Source organism: Tachypleus tridentatus, chromosome 7 (genome assembly GCF_004210375.1).
Source record: "Tachypleus tridentatus isolate NWPU-2018 chromosome 7, ASM421037v1, whole genome shotgun sequence".
NCBI classification, from domain to species: Eukaryota; Metazoa; Arthropoda; class Merostomata; order Xiphosura; family Limulidae; genus Tachypleus; species Tachypleus tridentatus.
The window spans coordinates 69,155,986-69,183,307 of NC_134831.1; the positions used below are offsets into that span (position 1 = coordinate 69,155,986).

At 33.5% G+C, this 27,322-nt stretch overlaps 1 protein-coding gene across 3 annotated transcripts; it reads left to right on the top strand.

Annotated features, from left to right (window-relative positions):
- LOC143255906 (putative Bax inhibitor 1) lies at positions 1 to 26,224 on the top strand. 3 transcript variants are annotated; one of them, XR_013030921.1, is made up of 9 exons: positions 10 to 167; positions 1,025 to 1,133; positions 3,186 to 3,306; positions 3,425 to 3,571; positions 13,916 to 13,995; positions 15,379 to 15,479; positions 15,707 to 15,756; positions 16,566 to 16,635; positions 21,739 to 21,778. XR_013030921.1 is itself a non-coding variant. In XM_076512308.1 (8 exons), coding segments are annotated over exons 1-8 (684 nt in total). In that variant the 5' UTR covers positions 1 to 91; the 3' UTR covers positions 21,793 to 26,224. The 3 variants fall into 3 exon arrangements, 2 of the variants coding, with proteins under 2 accessions (XP_076368423.1, XP_076368422.1); XM_076512308.1 differs by lacking the exon at positions 15,707 to 15,756 and having other exon boundaries at positions 1 to 93; positions 21,739 to 26,224; XM_076512307.1 differs by lacking the exon at positions 15,707 to 15,756 and having other exon boundaries at positions 21,739 to 26,224.
- Positions 26,225 to 27,322: the final 1,098 nt, after the last annotated feature.

Consider the following 27,322-nt stretch of genomic DNA (forward strand, 5'->3'; position numbering starts at 1 on the left):
AAAATAGTAGGTAGCGCTAATTATACCTTCTTCAAGATCGAAGGAAACGAGCATTTCTGTTGGGTTTAAATGATTTTAACCTAATCAATTAATGTAATATATAATTTTAACAAAATGTCTGATTCATATAGATTTCAGAGTTTCTTCAACACTTTACACTGCAGACTGTATGTTCTCATGTTTATAGTATTGTTAATACAAATAACAGCGTAATGTTACTAGGGAGCGACATACCATTATTAGTAATAGTAATATTATTAATTATAATATTACTAAATTGTAACAAAGTAATCTAATAATGCTATTCGCACTAAAATTAAAAGTTAGACTAATGTTACGTATTAGACTGAATTCTAAGATTCTTTAACGATGCTACGATTTTACTTGATTCGTAAAGCTAAAATTTACACAGGCAAGAATCAGCATATAGAAGTATGTATTACTATTTAGAGTATTCAATCACAATTTAATTTATCCTCTACTACCCTGTATGCTGGTACTATTATGCATTTAGTGATTTGCTTCCTTTTTTGAAAAGTTTTTCTTGTAAAAATTGTAACTTACGTAAGCATATCTTATGCTTTGTCTGATTATCTCGAATTTGTTGTTAGATTAGATGTATATGTAAGGATACAAGGCTCTTTATATATTTTAAATTTATTATGGTTGTTGTTTTTTTTATAATAATTAGGTAGACTATCTTGATGTGGTAAATACATTTTGTCATATTGACTGTTCTTGAATATCTAAATTCAGTGATAAAGTTTAAATTGTTTGCTTGTGTGAAGGCTGACAAAAGCTAGTGAAGGAGATAAATTATTTCAGCATTTTCTGTAGTATAAGAATCCTGTATGTATTCACCTGCTTATTAAAAAAAATGTGCTGTAACTGGAAAGTCTTCATAGTTTGAGTGACAAAAAAACTTGCTGTTTACACACATTATTTGTATTATTAGAAAATTAATAAATTGCAGAACCTAGGTAAAACAACCTGTTTTTTTATAGTACTATTTCACATATTTTAGGTCAGAACCAGAAAGGCAACATTTGAGGAATGTGTACAGTTGTGTAGCATTATCCACCTTTGTTGCTGCAGCTGGAGGATATGTTCATGTCACAACAGAGCTTATACAGGTGTACTAAATTTTCTTTTATAGTTTTAATTTTATTTAAATGAAAACAAAAGGTTGTTATTAATGAATTCCAGTGAAAATGGACCTTTTTTGCTGGTGAATTATATTGCTACTAAATGGTATTGATAGGGGCATAACTGATAAATTACTAATGTTGAGGTACTTCTGAATGATACTCATCAAATATTTGGAAAGTAACCTTTAATTACTGTTCGTGCAAGGTGATTATATACCTTAATCTTACATCAAAGACGGAAAATGTTTTGTTTAAAGTCTGATATAATATGCTTTGAAAATTCATTTAACACAGTGTAAAATTTTAAATATTCAATGTGGTGTCACTAGAGGAAAGCCATGACTTAATAATGTGATAACATTCTTTTAAGAAGTTGTTACTGAAGTAGGTATGAATTTGATATATCGGAAAGCGAGGGGATACATAAATATTGCACTGTGGGAGTGTTCTTCAGCTAAGGCATTTTTATTTTTCTATCATGGTAGGTAATGTTTGGAATAGGTTGCTTTCAGATGTGGTGGATGTTGTAATCTTAAGGTAAGGCTCAATAAATATTTGATGATAAAGGGATTGATTTGAGGGTGTTTTTGATACCATCAGGATATATGTAATTTTCTTTTATTATAATTTTTTTATTCAGTGAATGGAATAGTATTTATGGACCAACAGGCATTATTTTTTCTTAAATGTTATGTTTTGTAATATATTTTGGTTTTTATAATTTTGGTTGCATGTTTAATAGAGATGGGAGCCTACTTGATGAAAAGGATCTTGGCATAATGGTGGATGAGTCACTGTTGCTAGAAGCAAAGTTAATAGATTTAGGATATATTTAGAGACATGTCTCTTATAGGACAAAATATAATTTTCTATATACAAATTACTAGTTAAGATCTTACTTTGAACATTGTGTACTGTTTCAGTCTTCTTATCTATGAAAGGGCGTTGAATATGGCAGCAGAGTAGGTGTACTAGGTTAATTCAGGGAATTGAAGGGTATAGTGTAAGATTTTAATATATCTTATCCTGAAAACAGAAGGTCAAAAGTTGATCTTATTAAACTTTACTAGAATTTCTAATGAGCATTAAAATGGTTGCTTTTGATTTCTTTGTGCCAGAATCTGAACACAATAGGAAAAGGGGATACAAGTTTAAGGTTTAGGAAGTACAGGTTAAGCTACAGTTCAGACAGTTTTATTTTTCTAACAGGTGATTAGATTAATGAATGAGTTCTTATAGGCATTATTGGAAGCCAGCTCCTTACAAGAGTTTAAAAAGGTAATTAGTGATTTCACGGAAAACAGAGGGTAGGCTTAAATGTTTATTTTTGTGAAGGGGATTATGTAAGGAAAAGCTTGAAGGACCAAATCGTTCTTTCACCCCATTGCTACCAATATGTTATATTAAACAAGTCAAGTATTTTTATATTTTCAATTTGTTTTGAATTACTGTTACAAATATATGTATAATACCTGAGACTACTATTTTATATGCCTTTAAGGTTTTTGGTGGTAATGGTAGGGATAATGTCAGACTGCTAATTGTTGCCATAGTTATAAATATATTTATAACTTATAAGGAACTAATTTTATGAATACAGATTAGAAAAGTGCAGACAGATGAGTTACTAGGTTTAAAAATGATTAGCTATGGAATGGAAAATATAATTAAAATGCAAGTTTTTTTATGTAGAAACACTATAGATGACTTAAGTTGTAAGAGGTTTTAGTTAGTAGCATATGGAAGATCTGAGTGATGGAATGTTGGGGCTGAACACAGGAACTTCAAAACCTAAGTATAAGTTTGTTCTTTGACAGGAATTTTATTGTTTCAAAGTTTTAAATATGTGAAATGTTTTTGTTTTCTCTTTTCTAATAATGTAGAATATTGGATTACAATAAAAAAGGCTTTGAAATTTATTTTCTTCCTTGATAAAAAATAGTGTTCCAGAAGGAATACATTTGTGTTGTAGTTAGAATGACATTAATACAAGTATATATATAATGTTTAATACTGAGTTTTTCATATAATTTTCAGGGAGGAATACTGAGTAGTTTGATTTCCTTTGCTTTTCTGACTGTCTTAGCAACAACAACATACAATGGCAAGAACACTACTATCAGATTAAGATTTCTCTTGGCTTTTGCCTTTTGTGCAGGTAAGTATTAAAGAATCGTGTTTTGTATTCTAAGTTTATAATGTTACATTTGTTCTTTTGTTTTTCTGTTCATATTTATTCTGCCTTCCAAAAAGTGATTGAAATATTTCATTTTCAGGACTTAGTCTGGGTCCACTTCTAGATATTATTATCATGATAAACCCTAAGGTCATTCCATCAGGATTCCTTGCTACATCTGTTATATTCATCTGCTTCAGTCTGTCTTCTATTCTGAGTGAGCAAGGGAAATGGCTTTTCATTGGAGGTTAGTTTTTTGTTTTATATAGATCAACTGTAGGTTTTAATATAGCCATTGTATATATTGGAAAGACTTCATAAGAGGAATTATTCCAGATTATTTTATCAGTAGTTAAAGAAAAGTTAAAAAATATTAATGGTTATATTTATTCAATGTTATATTAGGTAATTTATGAAAAACAAAAACAGTTTGATCTCTTAGAGAAATAATTTAGAAAACTGGATGGAATTTACATCGAGATAAACCTGAAATAAGGAGTGATGAAGAAGTTAGCTTTGCATAAATTAAGCTCATTTTAAATTGTAGTAAAACCAAGTAAATTGTGTTCTTGCTATAAAAATGTAGGTAAAAAAAAGAAATCCTATATTATAGTAACCCCCATATTGGGTCTGTCTCTTTTCCATATATTACATTCCAAATATACTGAAACAACTTTATTATCAATATTTGTCAATTAACTTGGCATTAAAACATATTTTCTAATTTAAGTTTGTATATTATCTATGTTTTAACTTCCTGTTTTCAAAACGAAATATTTAAAAGGTTTCTCATTTTCATTTTTGTGTTCCACATGATATGTCTGAGCTCCTGTTTCTTCCTTTCAGAATTTTTTAACATTGAAATTTGGCTGCTGCATTTCCAACCAATTAGAAACACAAAATATACATAATTGCAATTAAGAAAAATCTAGAATTTAAACGTCCTACCTTCTTTGTTTGCTGAGATATCAATAAATTTGTCAAACTCACCAGAGAAGCCCCATCACATCTGTCTGACTTTTGAGGTTGTTTGTTAATCACCTTTATATGGCTGATGGATATTTATATTACCAACAGAACAACCAGCTTATTTTCAACATAAAGAAACCAATGTTTAGGTGTACTGCTATATACTAATTCTTCAGCAGAATTGTTTAATTTGTGATGATCATGTTTTGTTGCTTTGATAACTAATTTTGTTAACCAGTTTATAGTTTATTTAGAAAATGATAAATTATAGTTATTTTGTAATATTTCATTCCAATGAATTATATATTCTTGTGTTCTAAGATGCATATTAGAAAGCTACATGAATACTCTTTTGGACATCGAGTTTTTGAGTCTCAAGTGCAAACTGCTCAAGTATGCTGTGAGTTACACAAATCTTTATTTTTATGTACATCTTTTATTTATTTATTTTTAAACAAAAGTAACTAAAATGTAAAATAAAATATCAATTTCTCCACAAAATTCCAATAAAATAATAATATTATAATTACAATGGCTCTATCATGTATTGCACCTCTCAATTATGTAGTGATTACATGAGCTAGACAGAGAACAACTAATGAGCTTCTGTTGTTACATACTGTTCCTACATGCAGTACTTGGTATGAAACACAGGAATTAAAAGGGGGCAGCATAAGTCAGTGGTTTTGCACTTTGGACTCGCTGTCAGATAATTGCAAATTTGAGGTTGATTCACATATTGATGTGCTCTTGAGCAAGACACTTCAATTTGTTTACTCTACCCAACTGTATCATGAGTCCTATATGTTAGCTGGGGGTTAAGCTGTGACAAAACTGACATCCTACTGATTGGGAATATGTCACTACATATACTTGCTTGTGCCAATTAAACTGGAGTTCAGCACCATATTGTTTGCAATATCTCCCTTTGGGAGGAATTTGTCCTGAGAGCTATAAAACTATAAAAGTAAAAGAAAGGATTTAAAGTATTCAAAGTTGATGATATGTACTTTGGGTCTTTCTGATTAATGCTACGGCCAGTGCAAAAAAAATGGTATTAACTATGTTTTTCAACTTTCATTTCATACATTGATGATTTCTTCCTTATGATTGGGGTAGGGTAGATAAGAGATATAACTTGTGGTATTAATTTAGGAGGTTTATTAGGTTATGCAAAAGAAACATGAAAATCATTCTTCACACAAAGTTTTAGTTAAGGCTTCAGAAATTCACAGTAAATCTTTAGAAAAATATTAAAAGTCTGAGTTTTGTATACAACAAACTTGTAATGATGCTGAAAGCTTTCCAAGTTTTGTGAAGATACTTGTAGATGTAGTACATTCAGAATTATAGTAAACAGTATTATGTATAGTTTCACAGATAAAGGGTTGGTCAACTTGACTGAGCCAGTAAAGAGATGATTAAAATGATTTTGAAGCATCACCACTCTGTTACAGTTCATGTCATAACACCTGATCATGCTCTATCTGATGAATGTATGCCTTGATAATAGCCTTGCATTAACTACAAAAGAATTTGACATGTCCAAATCAGTTTTTCCAGTGCTTGTTCATAGTTGCTGTGTTCATTTGTGTGACCAATATGTTTTGGTATGGAATAGCATAAATACCCATTTCATTCTCCAGCTGATTGAGGTATGCGCATATTTATGATGAGTGTATGAAAGGGCTGTTACTTATCTTTCAACAGTTACAGAACCTAGAAAATCCTAAAGAATGTTAAACTGTAATATTCACACTTGCTATTCCCCTGTGACTGTATTCACTTTGGTTTTCATATTATTCACTGATTTGTATCATGTTCTCAACCCTCTGTACTTTCATCTTAACTGTTTCACAACAGGAAGGTCAAGCAAATTGTGTCTGTCATGACCATTCAGGGAGTTACATACAAAAATTTAATTATACTACTTTATTATTAATATATAAAAATAAACTTTGCATCAAAATTTAGTTAATAAATGAAATTTTTGTACAAGTTTCAAATTCTTTATTTTTTAACTAATCTTTTAAAAAAATTCTTTATCTCCCCAAATTTATTTATCACCCATCTTTGAAGTACAGGATTTATTGTAAATTACTCATTATAATATAGATATTCACAGACAGGTTTATGGTAGAAATAATTAAAAATTGATTTTTTGTGCACTAAAGGCTTAGTGTTTACTAAAATCTTGCCAAATTCAGTAAAGATGTATACACCCTGTTAAAAGATATAATAGGGAAACTAATGATTATGTTGTGGTTACAAGGCTGGTCATATAAACCAATCCTATATGGAAACAGTTAACTACAAACTTTATTTTTCACACATTCTTGAATATTGGGAAAAACTTGCAAAAATGTTTCCAACAATACAAAATATATACAAAGAATCACTGAAGATGGCTTTTAACAGCTGTACAGTATTAAGTAATGAAATGTGTGCAACCTTAGTTTATTTACAAAGATGATTTTTACGAGTATAACTTTGTTAAAAATGTAATATACAAGATTCTTTCCTTGTGCATTTTATTTTTAGAAAACACCATAAAAATTCTACTACTGAATGAAAGAATTAAACTACCTAATAAATGAAAAATTTTTAACTTTAAAGTAGAGCTGGGTGATTAGTAGAATTTGACAGTTGATTGTTGAACTCATTAATTCACTAAGTTTGAGAGATTGATTATTCTGAAATGAAACTTGGACCCCTTGGATGTGGATTCATGTACATGGTGAGGGGATCTCCCAGGGAAGGTTCTGTTCTTTCATTTTACCTCCTCTGGGATCTAAACATCCTTCTACGTGTTTGCCGTGCATGGCGACCCTTGAAGGGGAGGAGAGGATCTTGGTGGTTGAGGGGTTCAACCCTAACACACCACTTTGGCCTTGAATTCCTGTAGATGGGCGGCCTTTGCGTGGAGCCCTTGAGTCAATCGGCTGGTCCACTTGGGCTAGAGTCAACCATGTACCAGTGTTGGAAGTTCTCAATGGGTGTTGTGGACACTGTGTCTGATGCTGGTGTTTGGGTATAGTGTTCACGAAAACCCTGGCGTTGCTGCAATGCCCTTGCATGACATTGTAGTGCGTCCCCTCGTAGGGCTCCATGGTGGGTGGGGTCAGTGGGTACCGAAATTTTCCTTTTTTCTATGGATCCTCCAACAAAAAATTTAAATAAAATAGTGAAAAACAGTCAATAGGTAAACAACCACGTCTTGAAGACTCTGAGCAGTAATCTTTAACGTTTGTAACACCTGTACCCCATTTTCTTATATTGCATTCTCTTTCAGAAAAAACTTTTAGGGCAAATTTCCCCAATTTTTATTCAGAAGGGACTAGAGGGACTTGCTGGTCTCCAAAGTCAGTCAAGAAGCTTCGACCTGGAGACATATTGGTTGAAACATCCACATCCCAACACAGTGAACTCCTCTTGAATTCAAAGGCAAATGGGCGATATAGCTATTGAGGTTACCCCTCATGCTACCTTGAATTCATCACGAGGAGTTATTGTTGAGAGGGATTTGAAGAACGCTCCTGAGTCAGAGATTCTTGCTGGTCTCTCCACTCAAGGAGTTTCTGCAGTGAGGCGCATCTCCACTTGCACAGACAAAGTTACGCTGTCGACGGATATCCTCGTTTTGACATTTACATCACCACGTGCACCTGCCACCATCAAGGCAGGTTATCTAATTTGCAGGGTACAGCCATACATTCCAAACCCTCTTCGATGTTTCCAATGTCAGAGGTTTGGCCACTCAAAGACGTCCGTCCTGTCGAGGTTCCCTGACATGTGCTTGTTGTGGTGGCAAGGACCACGATGCCTATGAGTGTCACACAGACCCACATTGTGTCAACTGCAATGGTTTCCACCCTTCCTACTTTCGTTCTTGCCCAAAATGGTTGGAGGAAAAAGAGGTGAGCGTTTGAAAATGACTCAACATTAGTTATCCTGAGGCTCGGAAATTGCTGTCCACCACTCCATCTTGGACATATGCTACTGCACTTCATTCCACAACTACAGTGGGAGTGCAGACAGATCGCTATGTGCCTCCAAGAGAATCATTTTCAAAACAAATGAAAAGCTATGGTTAAAAAGGTTGATGAATCGACTTCTACACCCATCTCAAATCTCAAGATCCACATCCTTTGGTTTCAAATACAGGCATTACTTCTGATACATCTTTTTCTCCAACCCCACGATGCAAAACAATCATTCGTTTGCATTCTCAGTCACTGGACACCCTTTCCAACAACAAAGACCTGCCCAATCAACACAGGGCAGGATCCATGGAGGTGGTTAGACCTCCTCCGAATAAGGACAGTAAGGAAAAAAGACATGGTCGTAAACAGAAGGGTTCTCCAGCCACTTTGCCTTCAAATCTGGATGATATCAAAACACTGATTGCTTCCTACCATCCTGTATGTATTTGCTTACAAGAAACATTTCTGAAACCTGCTGATACAGTCACCATTCAGCCGTTTTCTCTGTACAGAAATAACAGGCTGTGTTATGGATGAGTACATGGAGGGGTGGTACTATTGGTTGATCAGCATGTGCCCACCCTGTCTTTGTCACTCAACACACCCTTGGAGGCCCTAGCCATCTGTGTTTTTTATGGGTCATACCATCACTGTTTGTTCTCTCTACCTGTCCCCTGGAGAGACATATGATCAATCAGACCTTGATGCTCTTGTTGAACAGTTGCCATCTCCATTTCTAATCCTGGGGGACTTTAATGGACATCATCCTCTCTGGGGAAGTGCTGTTATTGATAGGAGGGGTTGCTCTGTAGAGCGTATGCTCTCTGATCACAATCTTTCTCTTTTCAATACTGGTTTTTCCACTTATTTTCATGCACCTAGTCAGTTCTTTACTGCTATTGATCTTATGGTTTGTTCCCCTTCATTATTTTCCCATTTTTCATGGAGGGTTGACACTAATCCACTAGGCAGTGATCATTTTACTATACTTTTGAGAGAGACTGGCTATGGTCAATGCCACTCTACCCATATGCCCCGGTGGAAGCTGGATCAGGCAGACTGGTCCACTTTCACTGCTCTCACAGAACTTGATCCTGCCATCGTGAATCACCTATCAATAGACGACTGTGTGGCAGTGGTTACTGACTGTATTATACAAGCAGCTGCTCAGTGTATTCCTAAAACCTCGACACATTTTCCACGATATCCTCATCCGTGGTGGAATCCTGCTTGCCACTTGGCATGGAAGGCTCAAAAACGGGCTTGTGATACTTTCCGTAGATATCCCACACTTTTGAACCACATTGCTTTCTAACGGGCCCGTGCACATGCTAGGTGGGTAAGATGTCAAAGCCAGAAGGAATCTTGGATTAAGTTCACAACAAGCATATCTTCTACCACCAGTTCCAAGGTCATATGGGACAGGATTCAAAAGGTCAGTGGGCACTACAATTCTGTCCCCCTCTCCATCTTACTCTCTGATGGCCAAGAGGTAGCTGATGTCCGGAGCATTCCCCCTGATACTCTAGGTGAAAGCTTTTGCCAGGTATCTAGCACTTTTGCTTGTTCCTCCACCTTCTTGGCCATCAAGACTCAGGCAGAGCGTTCACCTCTTTCCTTTCAAACTGACTGTCTCTTTGACTATAATCGTCCCTTTACACTGGTGGAACTGAAAATGGCCCTTCATTGGTCTGGCAGTGCATCTGTTGGACCTGATGATGTACACTATGACATGCTACGCTATCTCTCTCCTGCTTCTCTTGATATTCTTCTAATTGTTTTTAATCGGATCTGGCAGGAGAATGTTTTTCCTGATGCCTGGCACCAGGCTATTATCTTACCTTTCTCTAAACCTGGGAAAGATCCCAAGATTCCTTCACACTACCGTCCAATTGCTTTGACTAGCTGTCTCTGTAAGACCTTAGAGAGGATGGTTAATGCTCGTCTTGTTTGGTTCCTCGAATCAAACAACCTCCTCTCGCCTACCCAGTGTGGGTTCCAACGACAGCATTCCACCAAGGACTACCAAATTCGACTTGAAACATCAAATAGAGAAGCCTTTCTCAAACGACAACATCTTGTATCATTATTCTTTGACATTGAGAAGGTTTAAGACACAACATGGAAGTATGGCATTTTGGGAGACCTCCATATATATGGGTTACGTGACCATTTACCCATGTTTATTAAAAAAATTTTTAATGAACAGGAGATTTCAAGTTCGTGTGGGTCGACACTTTCCTGTTCTTTTGTACAGGAACTTGGGGTCCCTTAGGGCTGTGTTTTGAATGTCACACTTTTCACTATAAAGATAAATGCCATTACTGAACAACTTCCTCTCACTGTTGCAAACAGGCTCTATGTTGACAACTTTCATATCTCATGTCAGTTGTCGAACATGAGATATATTGAGTGGCAACAACAAATTGCCCTCAAACGTGTACTGAAGTGGACTACAGTAAACGGCTTTAATTTTTCTCTCTCTAAAACCGTTTGCATGCACTTTTGCCACCAACTGGGTATCCACCCTGATTCTGAACTCCGTATCGGTGAAGTTTTGCTGCCAGTGGTCCCTGAGACCAAGTTCTTGGGGCTTATCTTTGACCATAAGCTGACCTTTATACCACACTTAAAGTAGCCACAGGTCAAATGCACAAGAACACTGAACATCCTCCATGCTCTCTCTACTGCCAGTTTGGAAGCTCGTTGATGTTCTATGTTAAAGATATATCGTGCTCTTATTCGTTCAAAACTCGACTATGGATCAATGGTCTGTGGCTCTGCCAGACCCTCAGCCTTAAAGATGCTGGACCTCCTTCATCATCAAGGACTTCGACTTTGCACTGGGGCTTTCTGCACCTCCCCAGTTCAGAGCTTATACGTGGAATCTCACGAACCTTCTCTGCACCTTTGCCGTTTGCAACTGTCTTTACTATATTCTTTGAAACTTCATTCCTCACCAAAGCATCCCACCTGGGGGTGTGTTTTCCTTCCTCTGTGGGTCATGCTTTTTCAGAAAAGATGATCTGCTATTGGTCCTTTTGGCCTGCGCATCCAGGCGCAATTGGATGAATTGGGTCTGTCCTTGGAAAACATTGCAGAATCCACTGGTCAGTCCATCCCTCCATGGCTTATTACAGCCCCCAAATGTGACCTTTCTTTAAGTCATCTAAAAAAGGCAGATACTCCCGATTGAAAGTACCGTCTTTTATTTACTGAACATCTTTCGAACAACCTTTCTATTCCAATTTATATGGATGGTTCAAAATCAGGTGACTGTGGGCTTTGCCAAGGTTTGTTGCGGTTCGGTGGTTGCACACAGAATTCCCTCTACAGCTTCTGTGTTCACTGCTGAATTGTATGCCAGATCTCTTGCCCTGGATCATATTGAAGCTGAGCAGTACTCCGACTGCACTATTTATACTGACTCCATTAGTTCTCTGCTGGCCTTGGAATCACTCATGTTGGCTCACACTCTGTTCTCGCTGATAGTCAAAACCAATTGGCTCATTTCTCATTAACATCTACTTCTATCCAGTTTTTCTGGATACCAGGCCATGTTGGTATTCGCGGGAATGAGCTTGCAGTCAGGGCAGCTAAATCTATCTGCTCTAGCACTATCACCACTGTGCCTATTCCGTACATGGACTATGGTTCTGCATTCAAGGCTCGGCTCTGTGCCAGCTGGCAGTCCACTTGGAGTGAACAATGTGACAACAAGCTTTTCCAAATAAAACCCTATATTGGGCTTTGGCCATCTAGCTTCCGTAAGGTTCAGAAGGAGGAAGTTGTTCTAACTAGACTACGCATTGGTCACAGTTTTTTAACTCATTGTTTTCTCTTATCTGGAACTGATGCACCAGTGTGTAGTTTGTGTAACACTCAAATCACTGTAAGCCACATTTTACTTTCCTGCTATCGTTACGACTCTCAACGACGGCACTATTTTAAACACGTTCTGTCCCAGGGTGTGTCTGTAACATTGGACAGTGTTATTGGTGATGGTGACACTGTCCACCTTGATAAAATTTTTAGTTTTTTAATGACCATTAATCTTTTTAACCTCATTTAAATGTTTGATATTTATTCATTACACCTTTTTAATTGTTGTTTCCTTTTTACAGTTTCATTCTCTCTAGTTCAATTTGACATTGTAAAATGGCCAGGACATTAAATAACTTGACACCAGGACTGGAAAGGCCAACTTCAGGTGACTAACGCTGCTGTTTGAACTATCCGTTAGTCGTCTTGGCGAGTTATTATTACACTTTTGCTGCATACCGTTTAACACTTTTATTACTTTACCCTTTTGTACTGGCCATAATGACACATAACCCGGAACCAAGACTGGAACGACCAACTTCAGGTGACTGATGGTGGTTCTTGTACTTACCTGTTAGTCTTCCTGGCGGGTTATGATCATTACCTTTCTGCTACAGGAAGTTCTTTACAACTTTGTAGACTGGATGTCAACATTGGTTTTACACCATTTTATGTTTTGTTTATACCTTTGTTTCCTTTTACAAATTTTACTACATTTACTTTACTTTTACCTTTTCACAGGACATTTGGCTAATTTTTATTACAATTTTGCTGTATATCTTTTACCACTTTTCTTATTTTACCTTTTGATCATGGCTGTTATGACACATAACCCGGAACAAGGACTGGAAAGGCCAACTTCAGGTGACTGACGGTGGTTTTTGAACTTACCTGTTAGTCTTCCTGGCGGGTTATGATCATTACCATTTTGCTAGAGAAAGTTTTTTACAACTTCTCTTACTCTGCTTTCTCTCTTAACATTGTAGACTAGGTGTCAACATTGGTTTTATGCTTTTTCTGTTTTTCAATGATGTTTTGTTTTACCTTCATTTCCTTTTATGTATTTTACTACATTTAATTTATTTTTACCTTTTTACCAGACGTTTGGCGCAGATAGCCTAGCTGCTTTGTGCCATAAAACACTAAATCAATCAATCAATGAAACTTCAATGGTTGGTATAATCAAAGGTATTAATAATTAGACACTTATTTTGATTAATTAATTTATTAATTTTGTCAATCATGACACTGATTAATTAAGCTGAACAACCTTGAATTAATCCAAAATATAATAACAAATCATAATTTACTACCTATGAGTATCCATTGTTTGATGTGACAGTAATTGAGGTACTTTGTTATTATATGTTGTTGTTTATATTTATACTGGTTGTATATGCAATACAGTTACTTTATAAGTACTTGGACTGCTGATAATTAATTGTTGTTTATCATTTGAGATCCTTCCCAGTGGCTCAGTAGTAAGTTTGTAGACTTTTAATGCTAAAACGTAGGTTTCATTACTAGAGGTGGACACAGTATACCACAGATAGCCCATTATGCTTAACAACAAACATACATGATTTAGGGTTCTAAGACAGATGGTAAGTAAAGTTAGTATTAGCTAATATTGGTAAAAAAATTGTAATATGTTTTTTGTTTTATATGAAATTTGATAATATGTAATGCAATTTGTAAACATGATTATGGAGTCAACCTTTTTTTTCTAAGTTTTATAAATGCAAGCCCCTTTATTTAGTTTTAGATAAATACATTTAACAAACTTCAGTGTAATTACAATTCATGTTTTATCACAGGCAGCCTCTTTTCACTTTTGTCAACTGTGGCTTTAATGCATCTTGTAAACATGATTATTGGGTCAACATTTCTTTTTCAGGTAAGGATTTAAAAAGCAACTTTTTATTTTACAGTAATTTCATTTAGGTTTTTCAGTACTATCATTTTTACATATGCAATTTTGACACAATATTTTTTTTTTACTTGTTAATTTCCTTCCCTCATTAAAATGTGAATTTCAGTGAGGAAAAGATGGTGTAGAGGTTAAACTTTGATTTGCTTATGCTGTTATGAGAGACTAGTTTTAACCAATTTCATGGCTCATTCAGGGCTGCTTGGAAGAACAAAGCAAAGAAATAAAGTAGGCCTTTATTTAAGAAAAATATTCAGCTTGGATAAAAATATACTAAAAGTTATTAACTTAACAATGACTCTTATTATATGTACTTGTATGTACAAGGCTGCTCCTGCTTCCCCCATATGTTTATAAACATGGTTTGTTATAACTTTGGAAAAGTTTAAAAAATAATTCATAGTTCACTGAAAGGATGATTGGTGTTTGTTGATTAAGATTTTTCCCATTTAGAAAGTTAGCAGGTGCAAGAAAACTATGATTGTTATAGGTGTGGCTAGATATAATTAAACTTTGAACATTCACAAAATATGCTTCAGGCTTTGCATTAAATGATGACAAAATATTTTGCTCAATGACGTTTATGCAGGTCAGAAAGGTCATCACTTCAACAACTTATGGGAAAGCTCTGGTTCATATACCAGCAGGAAATACTAGTACCAGCACTATGTTATTGCTATATTATGTTATTCATGAAATTAGGCATAATGGAATTAATAAAAACTTAGCCTTACTAATCTTTGTAAACAAATACTGTCTTCTGGTGTCACACACATATACACTGTGATAAGTTGTGTATCACTTAGCTTTGCAGTTTCATCTTACTATAACATGTTTAATATGTTTTGATATGTTGAATCAGGGACTGTTATCCCAAATAAAAATGTAAAAATAACACTTTCACTGATTCATTTCATGTTTCTTTCAGAACCAAAATAAAATCTCTGGTGTCTGATTTTGTTGTATTCATAGTTTACCTTCTGTATAAATAGTAAATATTTCATAGTTGCTCTCCAACTATACATCATACATTGTGACTAACTTTATGAGTAATTTAAATTTATATTAATAAAATCTTGAGTAGTTTTTATTATTTTATAATATATTTCTTGAATCTGCATGTTTTTCTGACATCATTTATGAGTAATTGCTCTTTACAGTATGATTTAAATTAATTATTTCTTGGTAATTATTAGTAATAACTACATCATCCTGCCTTGAAATGCTAGTTTTTAACACTTGTCTTCTTTCTACAAAGTGTGTATATTGTTTAATCACAGTATTCATTTTTCCTGCATGCTTTCATTATATTTTTATTTGTGTTAAAAAAAGGTGTTTACTGCTTTTTAGGTTAATCTCTACATTGGTCTCATTGTCATATGTGGCTTTATTTTGTACGATACTCAGATGATAATAGAAAAAAAGAGAAGTGGTGAAAATGACTTTATCTGGTATTGTGTTTTTCAACTTTATCTGTCCAGATTTAGCCTTATTACTTTTTTCAAGTTAATATTTTGTTCTTTGATGAGACATTAAAAAATAAATGATATTTGTAAAAAAAATTAAAATAGTGTATTTTATTTGGAGTTCACTTTTTTCTTTTTGTCAAATCTATCAGTTGAGAATAATTTATTGATATTTGCAAGCATTTATATACGTGAGTATTTTTGTCTTTGAGATCCATCAGGTACAAAAATTGGATTTGCAGATCATGGAAACATATGACTGGTAATATTTTTGACACTGAATAATAATGCTTATTTATTAAAAATATCTTAAAAAACAAAACATTATAAGGGCCTTTTCACAATACATGTATCTTGTAAGTAGAGAAATTCTAACAAAGAACACAAAATTTTTTTGTATTAAATTATATTGTAGTTGCACCAAAATATAAATATTTAAGATCCCAGTTACACAAATATATGGCTTGTCATATTCCTAGTATTGTTTTGGCCTTTTCATGCAGAATGTTATGTGGTTTTGAGTGAATTAATGTGTATATTGTTTTTGAATATGTGTATGTAATTTGTTTCTGTTATTTAAAAATTTCCAACAATAACTTGTAATTTTAAAGTTTATTATGAAAACAGCAATGACATATATCTTCCTTTAATTTTTTGTAGTACTTAATTTTTGTTGTTGTTGTTTTAAATCAAAATCATCTGTAAAAGTCTTGAAGAAGTTCCACTCTACTAGTGACTATTGTAAAGTTGGCAGTTCTACCAAAACATATTTTTAGTTGTTCCTCAGCTCAAAGTTATTTACTTACTGCCCCATTTTTAATGTAATTGAGAAAAAGGAAAAAAAAGCTTTATAAGACTTCTCAGCATCATAGAATGAGCTGGCATACCAGAAATCATGGTTTTTTACAGTTTTTTTTATATAAATGTATGTATATAAATATTTATCTTACATGCACACTTGAGTTTTTAACACCAAGCAAGTTAATAGAATATAATTTTCTCAAGCTTACATTCTGTTATTGTAGTTATTGTTTAATCTGTAGGTTATTCTGTATTATTGCATTTTAACAGGCATTCAGTAGACCTGTTTCTGGACTTTATAGGCCTGTTTCGAAAGTTGCTGGTTATTCTGACACAAAAGGTATGTCAGGAATATATCTTCTATTTCAGCATATACATCATATACATATACATATCATATACATGTTAGTAGTATATATCATTGAGGCCACTATTAAAAAATATTTAGATTTTTATATATTACATTACTTACAAATTGTATAAAAGGTCAGAGTTCTTGTTATTTAGATTTGTTAATTTTGTTTGTAAAAACAGTATACTTGCTCAGAAGTGTTAGATAACTTTAGTGATTTATTTATTACTTAAAAAAAAGTACACTTACCTAAAGCAATTATTAAATAAGTGTTTTTTTTTATTTTAATACTACTTATGATGAATTTTTTTGGCCATACATCTTGTTGAGTCATTTAAATGTTGGACCAAGCATGGCACAGTGGCTAACATCCCAAACTGTGGAGCTTGGGTTTTGTAGTTTGAATTATCCTACCCATAATCCACATCTTGCTCTGGATAAGTTATAAATATAATAATCAGACCAAAATCGATTATTCTCTCTGATAATAGTAACTTAAAAGTTATCATTGGGCAATGTTAACTAGCTGCTTTTCCTCTAGTCTGTCACTTCACAAGTAGGGGTGCCTAGCATAGTCAGGTTGTTAGGGCACTAAACTCACAATTAGCAAGTTGCAAGTTTGAATCCCATCACACAAAAGTATGCTCACCCTTTTAGCCTTGGGGCATTATAATGCAAAGGCCAATCTTGTTATTTGTAAATAAAAGTGTAGTGTAATAGTTGATGATGAATTTGTGATGACTCGTTGCCTTTCCTCTAGTATCTCCATTAGATTAGAAATGGCTAGTGGAGATAGTCTTTATGTTATTTTGCTCAACATTCAAAACAAACAAAACCAATCAAAATTAGAGATAACAATTTCAGTAGCTTTGTGGAAGATCCAACAAACAATCAATTTTGTTTTTTACATTATTTACAAACAGTACATTTGTAAAAACCTATTTGTAATTAACCTAACATGTATACATTTTTTTATTTATAAACTTTACAGTTGTTGAAAGCTATTTTAGGTTATTTCTTGGATATATTGTGTAGAGTAAGAAACACTTAATGTTTGTAAATTTTGTCTGATGTTCAGGAACATGTGTAACGTATTAATTAACGTATTTATCTTACAATTAAGTGAGAGTACACAGAGTTGATGCATTATATTAGTAAAAAAATTGAATATGCAAATCAGTGAACTACCCGATAACCACAGTCAATATAAAGTCATGGTGAAATAAAAAATTACACTTAGGCATTCTGTGGCACTTTGTAGGTAGTGTAATTCCACTGAAAATTGATCACTTTTAGGACGAGAATATAACTGCCCTTTCATACATACAGATGTTTTCAGTTCAAAGATTAAACATTTTCAAGATGGGGGTATTCCTTGTGCTTAGTAATAACATAGGAGCACAAAAGTATTGAACAACTGGGGCACCAGTCATGCCCCAGCTATAATAAGGAAATACAGAATCTTGTAATAGGTGAGAACCCATGAACACAGATATCAGTGACAAAAGGCATCCACATGTCCCAGGTAACAATACAAAACATAGTCAAGAACAGTTTCTGTCTGGAAAAGAAACATAATTAGTATATACAAGTTGCTTTCATAACAACTTCAAGAAAGAAATACAGACTGTGGGAAACTGTATGAACAGTATCTACGTGAAGGAAAAATTGTAGTGCATGGTAGCACTTTATAGTGTGTATTTATTTTAATAATTGTAGTAAGTCTTATGCTGTTTTATGCCATTCAATGAGTCCAACAAAGTTTATGCTCATCAAGAAAAGACATCTAGTCATACTTCAACTTTTGTATGCTTGAAGCTGTTGGAGAATGAAACTGTTATTCACATATAGCTGTAGCAGTCAAGTCAGTGGATGCACCACCTGTGAATTTATGTTGCATTGCACTTCTGAAACAGCACAGGAAATCTGTGCTGCAGGGTTATAAAAAAATTATTTTTATATAACATACTCAATCCTCTGTAGTCAAGTTCCTGAATTAATTTGGATTAATATGAGTTAGTTTTTTTTATATACAATTAAACATAAGAATGGTATGGTTATATTGTTTCATTATAAACTTAAAATAGGACTAGTTTCAAATGTCTCTCAGTGTAGATTCCTGTACGTGGTGAGGGGACCTCCAAGAGAAGGTTCTGTTATTTCAGTTTACCTCCTCTGGGATCTAAACATCCACCTACATGTTTGAGTTTCACGAGTCACCAAGGATCCTGGTGATTGAAGGTTCCAACCCTAACACACACCACTTTGGCCATGAATTCTTGTAGACAGGTCAATCAGCTAGTCTACTTAGGCTAGGGTCAACCAAGTATCAGTGTTGGATGTTCTCAGTGGGTGTTGTTGACAATGTGTCTAATGTTAGTGTTTTGGTATAGCGCTCACAAAACCCTGGAGTTGCTGCAAAGTTCTTGTTTGGCATTGTAGTGGATCTCGTTGTAGAACTCCATGGTGGGTGGGGTCAGTGGGCACTGAAATATTCCTTCTTTATTATGGATCCCCCAAATAAAAGTAAAAATAAAATAGTGAAAAAACAGACTGTAGGTAAATGACCACATCTTGAAGACTCTGAGCAGCAATTTTCAACCTCTTCAACACCTGTACCTTATTTTCTGATACTACATTCTCTTTCAGACAAATCCTTATGGCAAATGTCTCCCTTTTTATTTGGAAGGGACTAGAGGGACTTGCTGGCTGTCTTTAGTCAGTCAAAAAGCTTCGTTCTGGTGATGCATTGGTGGAAACATCCGCTCCTAAACACAGTGAACTCCTCTTGCATTCAAAGACCATTGGGGGTATACCCACTGAGGTTACTCCTTGTGCTACTTTGAATTTGTCATGAGGCATTATTGTTGAGGAATTTGAAGAATATTCCTGAGTTAGAGATCCTTACTGGTTTCTCCACCCAAGGAGTTTCTGCAGTGAGGCATATCTCCACTTGCAAAGATGGAATTATGATGCTGACCAATGTCCTCATTGCAGCATTTACATCACTGTGTCAACCTGCCACCATCAAGGCAGGTTATCTTAATTGCAAGGTATGGTCATATATTCTGAACCCTCTCAGATGTTTCCAATGTCAGCAGTTCAGTCACTCAAAGACATTGCATCATGTTTCCTTGGCATGTGCTCATTGTTGGTAGCAAGGACCAAGATGCCTATGAGTGTGAAATAGACCCTCATTATGTTAATTGTAGTGGCCCTCACCCATCTTACTTTCATTCATGCCCTAGGTAGGTGGAAGACAAAGAGATACAGCATTTGACAACTGTTCACAACATTTCTTTCCCTGAGGCTCGAAAGTTACTGTCCACCACTTCATCTCAGAAGTATGTTGCTGCGCTTTGTTCCACTGCTGCAGTGGAAATGCAAATGGATCTCTCTAAAAAGAATCTTTCTAAACGAATGTGAAAAGTATTTTGTCCTCTATGGATCAACATCAAAACCCATCTCTGTCCCTGCCATTCCTTCCAGAATACCTGGATCCACATCCTTTGGTTCTGGGTTTGAGCATTTCCTCAGGTCCATCTTCTTCTCTGGCCCTGAGATGCAAAACGATCATTTTTTCACACCCTCAGTCGCTGTAAAACCTTAGAGAAGATGGTTAATGCTCGTCTTGTGTGATTCAAGGAACCCAGTATGGGTTCCGATGACAGCACTCATCTGTAGACTACCTGATTCAACTGGAAATGTGACCAGAGAAGCCTTTCTCAAGCAACAACATCTTGTGTCAGTATTCTTTGACTTTGAGAAGGGTTATGAAACTACATGGAGGTATGGCATTTTGCAAGATCTTCACTTATATGGGTTGCATGGCCATTTGCCTGTTTTTATTAAAAAGTTTTTAATGGGCAAGCAGTTCCAAGTTCATGTGGGTTCAACACTTTACCGTTCCTTCCTGCAGGAACTTGAAGTCCCTCAGGGCTGTCTTGAGTATCACACTTTTTAGTATAAAGATTAATGCCATCACTGGACGACTCCCTCTTACTGTTGCAAACAGACTCTGTGTCAACGATTTCCACATCTCATGTTAGTCATCGAAAATGAGGTTTACTGAGCAGCAGCTACAGTCTGCTCTCAATCATTCACTGAGGTGGACCACAGCAAACGGTTTTAACTTTTCTCTCTCTAAACCGTTTGCATGCACTTTTACTGCCAACGGAGCATTCATCCCGATCCTGAATTCCATGTCGGTGAAGTTGTGGTTCCCATGGTCCCCGAAGCAAAATTTCTACAGTTTATATGTTCACTGTCGAACTGTACACCATTTCTCTTGCCCTGGATGACGTAGAAGTGAAGCAATGCTCAAATTGTACTATTTATACCAACTCGCTTAGCTCTCTATTGGCTCTGGAATCACTTCACATTAGTTCTCACACTATTCTCATCAGTATTCAAAACCAACTGGCCCATTTATCTTTCACATCTACTTCTATCCAGTTCCTCTGAATACCAGGCTATGTTGATATTTGCAGGAATGAGCTTGCTGACACTACAGTTGTACTAACTGCCATGCCTGTTCCACTCCTGTATTCAAGGCTCAGCTCTGCACCAGTTGGCAGTTGACTTGGAATGAGTTTTTTTCCAGATAAAACCATCTATTGGACTTTGCCCATCTTGTTTCCTCGATGATCGGAAAGAGGAAGTTGGGACTGATGCACCAATGTGTGACACTCAGGCCACAGTAGTCCACGTTTTACTGACAAGACAGTGTTACAACTCTCAACGACCACCATTTTAGACGTGTTTTGTCCTAAGGTGTACACCTGATGCTGGACAGTGTCATTGGCAAAGGTTTTTTTAAGGGTCATTGGCTTTTTTAACACTATATAAGTTTTTAATTAGAAAAATTAAACTTTGTTTTGTTTTAACATGGATCATTTTTATGAATTTTAATAATTTTACTTTTAATTTTTTTACCAAGCAGACAGCCTTGTTGCTTTGCACCATAAAACACCAAACAACCAATCAACTAGTTTCAAATGTCACTTCTTAATTTTAAGACATACCTGAATAATTCTTTTACTTAGTAGATATATAAATGAGACCACATATATATATTATTTTTATTTTTAGGATATTTCAAGGAAAACAAGACAAAAGGATAATGATAAATGCAAGAAAGAATAATAATAGGATAATCATTTTCTCTTCTCTTGGTCAGTGAAGTGAATCAAACTGCTTGCTTTTGCTTGCCATATTGAATGAGAATATTTGTTTGACTTAAGCACTTCTTAACCAAAGATATTTTGATTAATTTACTCTATCTAATAAGTGTCATTTCATGTAATCAAATAATTATTTATGTATATACTTCATGTTAAAGAATTGTTAATATTAGGTGCCATTATTAGCAGTAAATCAGGATAATACTAGTGCTACCAAACTTGGCACATATTTTTGTTCTGCAAACCAATGAATACATTGTATTTAAGAAATCAAGAGTACACATGGAGGTGTCTCAGATATTACTTGGAGTGTTTAACATGTCCCATTAAGTGCTTTTTATGTGTAGTTTACTATATTGGTGAAATACTACTGGCAGGTAAACAGTGCAAGAAAGACAGTTAAGAAATGGTTAAGTTTTACTCTTATAACAACATCAGAAAGAACATCTTTATGTACATAAGACATAGAAAGGAGCAAGCATGTACTGCCTTGTCATATATGTTTAGTGTGATCAGTAGAAGACCATAATTAAGAAATATTAATATACCTCTACAGATATTTACAATTACAAGAAGATAGTTAGGCTAATTGTGTTTCAAGTACTTCTTTCAAATCTGTATAACATTCTCTTTGACATTAAAACTGTCTAAAATTATGAATGTTACCTTACCACAAGGAAGCTGCAAACCAGATAACTGTTTGCATTAAACTTTTTGTTGTGTTTTAGTGTGGTATTAAATCACTGGAAGCTTAAAAAATATTGTATAAGCTCATCAAGTAGTTTTAAAATATTGTTAATATACTTCATATGCCATCAGTTGTTAGTATTGTTTTAATCGTACGTAAACTGATTGGAAGAATCAACAAATGATGATTCACGTAAATGAAGTGTTAGAATGGTTAATATATATTTGTTAGTAGGCTATAAAAATAGCTTTCACATGGAAATTTCAAATTGTTTGTCATCCACACACAGCTTTTATACATATTTAAAAACTGGATCAATATAACATTCTTATAGTTTCTGATAATGAAGTAAGAAAATAAATGTGTTTGTGTATGTGCATTTATATATTTATTATTATTTAGCACCAAAATTAATTGTGTTTTTACGTGATAATCATGTATGCGTACATTATCTAAGCATTATAAAGTAAATAATGACAAAGATCTGATAAAAAAAAATAAACTGTTCAGTTTAAGTTTTGTTAAGTAATAGTATGTGCATCAATAGATTTTTGTATCATTATTTCAACAGTAATATCAGGCATTTAGTATGTTTTACAAAGTAATTTGTGTCTCTTGGTTGTAATGAAGTTGCTAGAACCTAACTAACTGATAAAACTGTAGTCAAATATACTAAGTTATTATATACAAATAACTTCTTTTTTTTATATTGTCATGATCTCTTGTGTACTACTTTTACTGTCATTAATTAGTAATGTTAAGATCTCTTAGTACGTATCTAGTCCTGTACTGGGTAAGTCAGTAATTGTTTTCATTATTTATGGATAATATATTTTTTTCTTTAAGTTTAAATGATGTCTGCAGTGGAAAGAGAATATCTAACAATAATGAGTGTGGAAGTAAGGTTTATCAATGATGTGTGTGTAAGTTAGAAAGTAAAATATTAACAATATGTGTGTGTAAGTTAGTGAAAGTAATATATTAACGATATGTGTGTGTAAGTTAGTGAAAGTAATATATTAACGATATATGTGTGTAAGTTAGTGAAAGTAATATATTAACGATATGTGTGTGTAAGTTAGAAAGTAATATTAATATGTGTGTGTAAGTTAGAAAGTAATATTAATGTGTGTGTGTAAGTTAGAAAGTAAAATATTAATGATATGTGTGTGTAAGTTAGTGAAAGTAATATATTAACGATATGTGTGTGTAAGTTAGTGAAAGTAATATATTAACGATATGTGTGTGTAAGTTAGAAAGTAATATTAATATGTGTGTGTAAGTTAGAAAGTAAAATATTAATGATATGTGTGTGTAAGTTAGTGAAAGTAATATATTAACGATATGTGTGTGTGTAAGTTAGCGAAAGTAACATATCAACCATATATGTGCGTAAGTTAGAGTAATGCAATATGTGCGTGTAAGTTAGAGTAATATTAATATGTGTGTGTAAGTTAGAAAGTAAAATATTAATGATATGTGTGTGTAAGTTAGTGAAAGTAATATGTTAATGATATGTGTGTGGAAGTTAGGAAGTAATATCATATTAATGATATGTGTGTGTAAGTTAGAAAGTAAAATATTAATGATATGTGTGTGTAAGTTAGCAAAAGTAATATTAATATGTGTGTGTAAGTTAGAAAGTAATATATTAATGATATGTGTGTAAGTTAGTGAAAGTAATATATAATGATATGTGTGTGTAAGTTAGAAAGTAATATATTAATGATATGTGTGTGTAAGTTAAAGTAATATGTTAATGATACGTGTGTGTAAGTTAGGAAGTAATATCATATTAATGATATGTGTGTGTAAGTTAGAAAGTAATATGTTAATGATACGTGTGTGTAAGTTAGAAAGTAATATCATATTAATGATATGCGTGTGGAAGTTAGAAAGTAATATGTTAATGATATGTGTGTGGAAGTTAGAAAGTAATATCATATTAATGATATGCGTGTGGAAGTTAGAAAGTAATATTGTATTAATGATATGTGTGTGGAAGTTAGGAAAGCTTATCGGTCATGCTTATAGAAAGAAATAATACCTTGAGTAAAAAGAAAATGGAGTAATGCATACTGGAGTGTAAACATGTTTCATATAAAAAAATTATCTCAAAGTTTTAACTTGTGGGACTTTTAGAAGGCTGATGGTCTCTTGATAATATTAATAGGCTCAGAACTAAGGGCAGATTAAGGTGGGGGATGCAGCTGCAGACCCAGACTAAAAATTAAGGTCCATTTTGGGGTTTAGTAGTTTTTTTCAATCTTAGCCTTTAGTCAGTCATAATAGGTCCAGTGGAAATATTTAGTCTTAGCCCTATCCGACCCTTAATTTGCCTCAGCCCAGAACAGCCTACCATCTAGTAGTTGTTCTGTGTCCACTACTGTGATTGGTTGTGTTAACCTCCTGAAGAAGTCACAAAGCTAAGCATATAGTTACTAAAAAGTTGTTTTTTGATGTAATATCTTAATGTTTTATGAGGAAGTAAAGAACAACATGTTAATGGTGTATGTAGAAGTGAGGAAACAATATATTATGAATGATGTGTATGTATGTGGAAGTATATGTAAGGGGAGAATAAATTTAGTTATGTGTGAAAGTAAGGACAGAATATATCATCAGTGATACATGTAGAATAATAACTTATGAATGATGTGTATGTGTGGAAGTAAGGAAAGCATAACGTGATAAGAGGTCTGTGTTTAAAGTAAACTGGCTTACAATTTCAGAAATGAAAGTCTTGTCTATTCAAAATAGGTCTTTGTTCAAGTGTCAACAAATCTGTTCTACGTCTGTATATTTTCTCCTGTTAAGTTGACCTAGTATTCTTAAAGTTGCATAATATTTAAAAACAAGACTAGCTTTGGCTATCACAATTAACACCATTAATACCTTATTAAGTAAGTATGATTGATAAGAATAACAAGAAGTGCACTACTAAAGCTTTCAGAACACATGAACTCTAAGACTTATCTCAGATAAAACAGTAAAAAAAAAAAGAATTTAAAACAATGTTGTTCTGTTTTGTTTAAAATGAGTACTTGATCAATGTGTACAAAACAAGTGAAGCTCTATCAAAAGCATCTTGAGTGTGTGTTAAATCAAAGAAATCAATGACTTACAAGTCTTGTGTGAATATATATTTACAAGTTTATAAAACAAAATGTGAGCCTTGTTGGAAAAACTATCCATGAATCTTTGATTAGAACACAAAACTAGGGTACTTTTGAGTGACAAATCAAATCGATGTTTTAAAGACTCCATAACAATAACTAAAAAGCACAATGTTTTACTAACATGTTATAAACTAATTTTAGGTTACTTTCATAGAAGTGATGCATTTATCTAAGTCGTAATTTTCATAGAATACTCAAAAGTAGCTTTTTTAAATAAATTAAACATTTTAGTATAGTAGGTGTAAGTTATACATGATGAAGGGATAAAAGGTGCTTTGTGTGTCTTGTCTTTATAAAAAAATAATTATACATTTAAAATAGTATTTTTTACAAATTTTTGAATATTTTATCAATTTTCTTTGAGGAGTGTTGTTCAAAGCTATTTTTATTTAATACTGTTCAGGTTTATGATCTGTTTATTATGGTACAGTAGATGTGACATTTGGCTAAGTTTTCAAAAAAATATGAATTTGCAGCTGTAACAATATATATTGTGTTGGGTGAAATAAATTTATTGGTAATACAATGATTAACATACATTTTTTTGTGTGATGGGATAATTATAAATTAAGATTCATATTTCTGATATTAGAAATCAGCACAAAGATAACTATTAGCACTAACGTTTAATTTGCACATATAATAATAATGCAAACACTTAAATGTTTTATAAACATTTAATTGAAAGGTACATTTACCAAAAACAAATAACACTGGTAAATTAGTAGGACAATCTGTACAAACGATTTAATATATCAGTAACAATTTATTAAAAAAAATAAAATTATGTATTGAACTAAAAATAGCAGTATCACAGCAGCGTTATTAAAAGATAAACTTTGAACCTGACTAGGAGTGGAAACCATAAAATAAATTTTTTCATCTGTAGAATATCTTTTTGAATAAAAACAATAGGAATTAAAGTACAAAATCAGACATGTATATCACAGATTGTTAAAATGGATAACCTGGTAAAAGTGTTATCCAGTACACAATTATTTCACGAAATTAAAAGTATTTATCATCTCTCACATTCAAATTTCATTTGTAACTATTGTATAACTGATATTGTTAACCAGAAATTAACAAATTTACACACAGAACATTTGACATAAAATTATGTTAGAAAATATTCACAATGCAGTCACTTTTCTGATAAATTAATAAATATTGGGAATATAATGTCTCATTGTTCTTCAGCAAAAGAAAAAGTTTGCTACAAAATCAAATCTTGGAAAGACGTACTGAATAAAAATACAGCCTTGGTTGTGTTTAAGAGATCATATCCGATGAAGACAACACATTTAAGCTTGGTTAAGAAGAATGTACTTATAAAGATAACATACGACTATAAATTCAGCTGAGGTTTTATGGATAATGTCTAGAAAATATAATTGTATACATTTACAAAACTAATTTTATTGAGAATGAATGGAGTTAAAACTATATATGTTTACAATAATAAGTTTAACATATAAGGAAGAAAACATTTTATCTTTGAGAGTAGCAAGATCATCTCTGTTGGAGATGAATTAAGATTAAAAAAACAAAAATCAAGGTTGTACTACTGGAAGACAAGCTAACCTTGATCAAAGTTACAAGGTACATTTTAATAGATAAGTGAT

Excerpts from the sequence above, each read along its gene's own strand:
- LOC143255906 (XM_076512307.1), top strand. The coding sequence starts at position 115 with ATGTCTGATTCATATAGATTTCAGAGTTTCTTCAACACTTTACACTGC. Across the intron at positions 168-1,024 it reads AACACTTTACACTGCAGACT|GTCAGAACCAGAAAGGCAAC; the intron begins GTATGTTCTCAT and ends CACATATTTTAG. Across the intron at positions 3,307-3,424 it reads GGCTTTTGCCTTTTGTGCAG|GACTTAGTCTGGGTCCACTT; the intron begins GTAAGTATTAAA and ends TTTCATTTTCAG.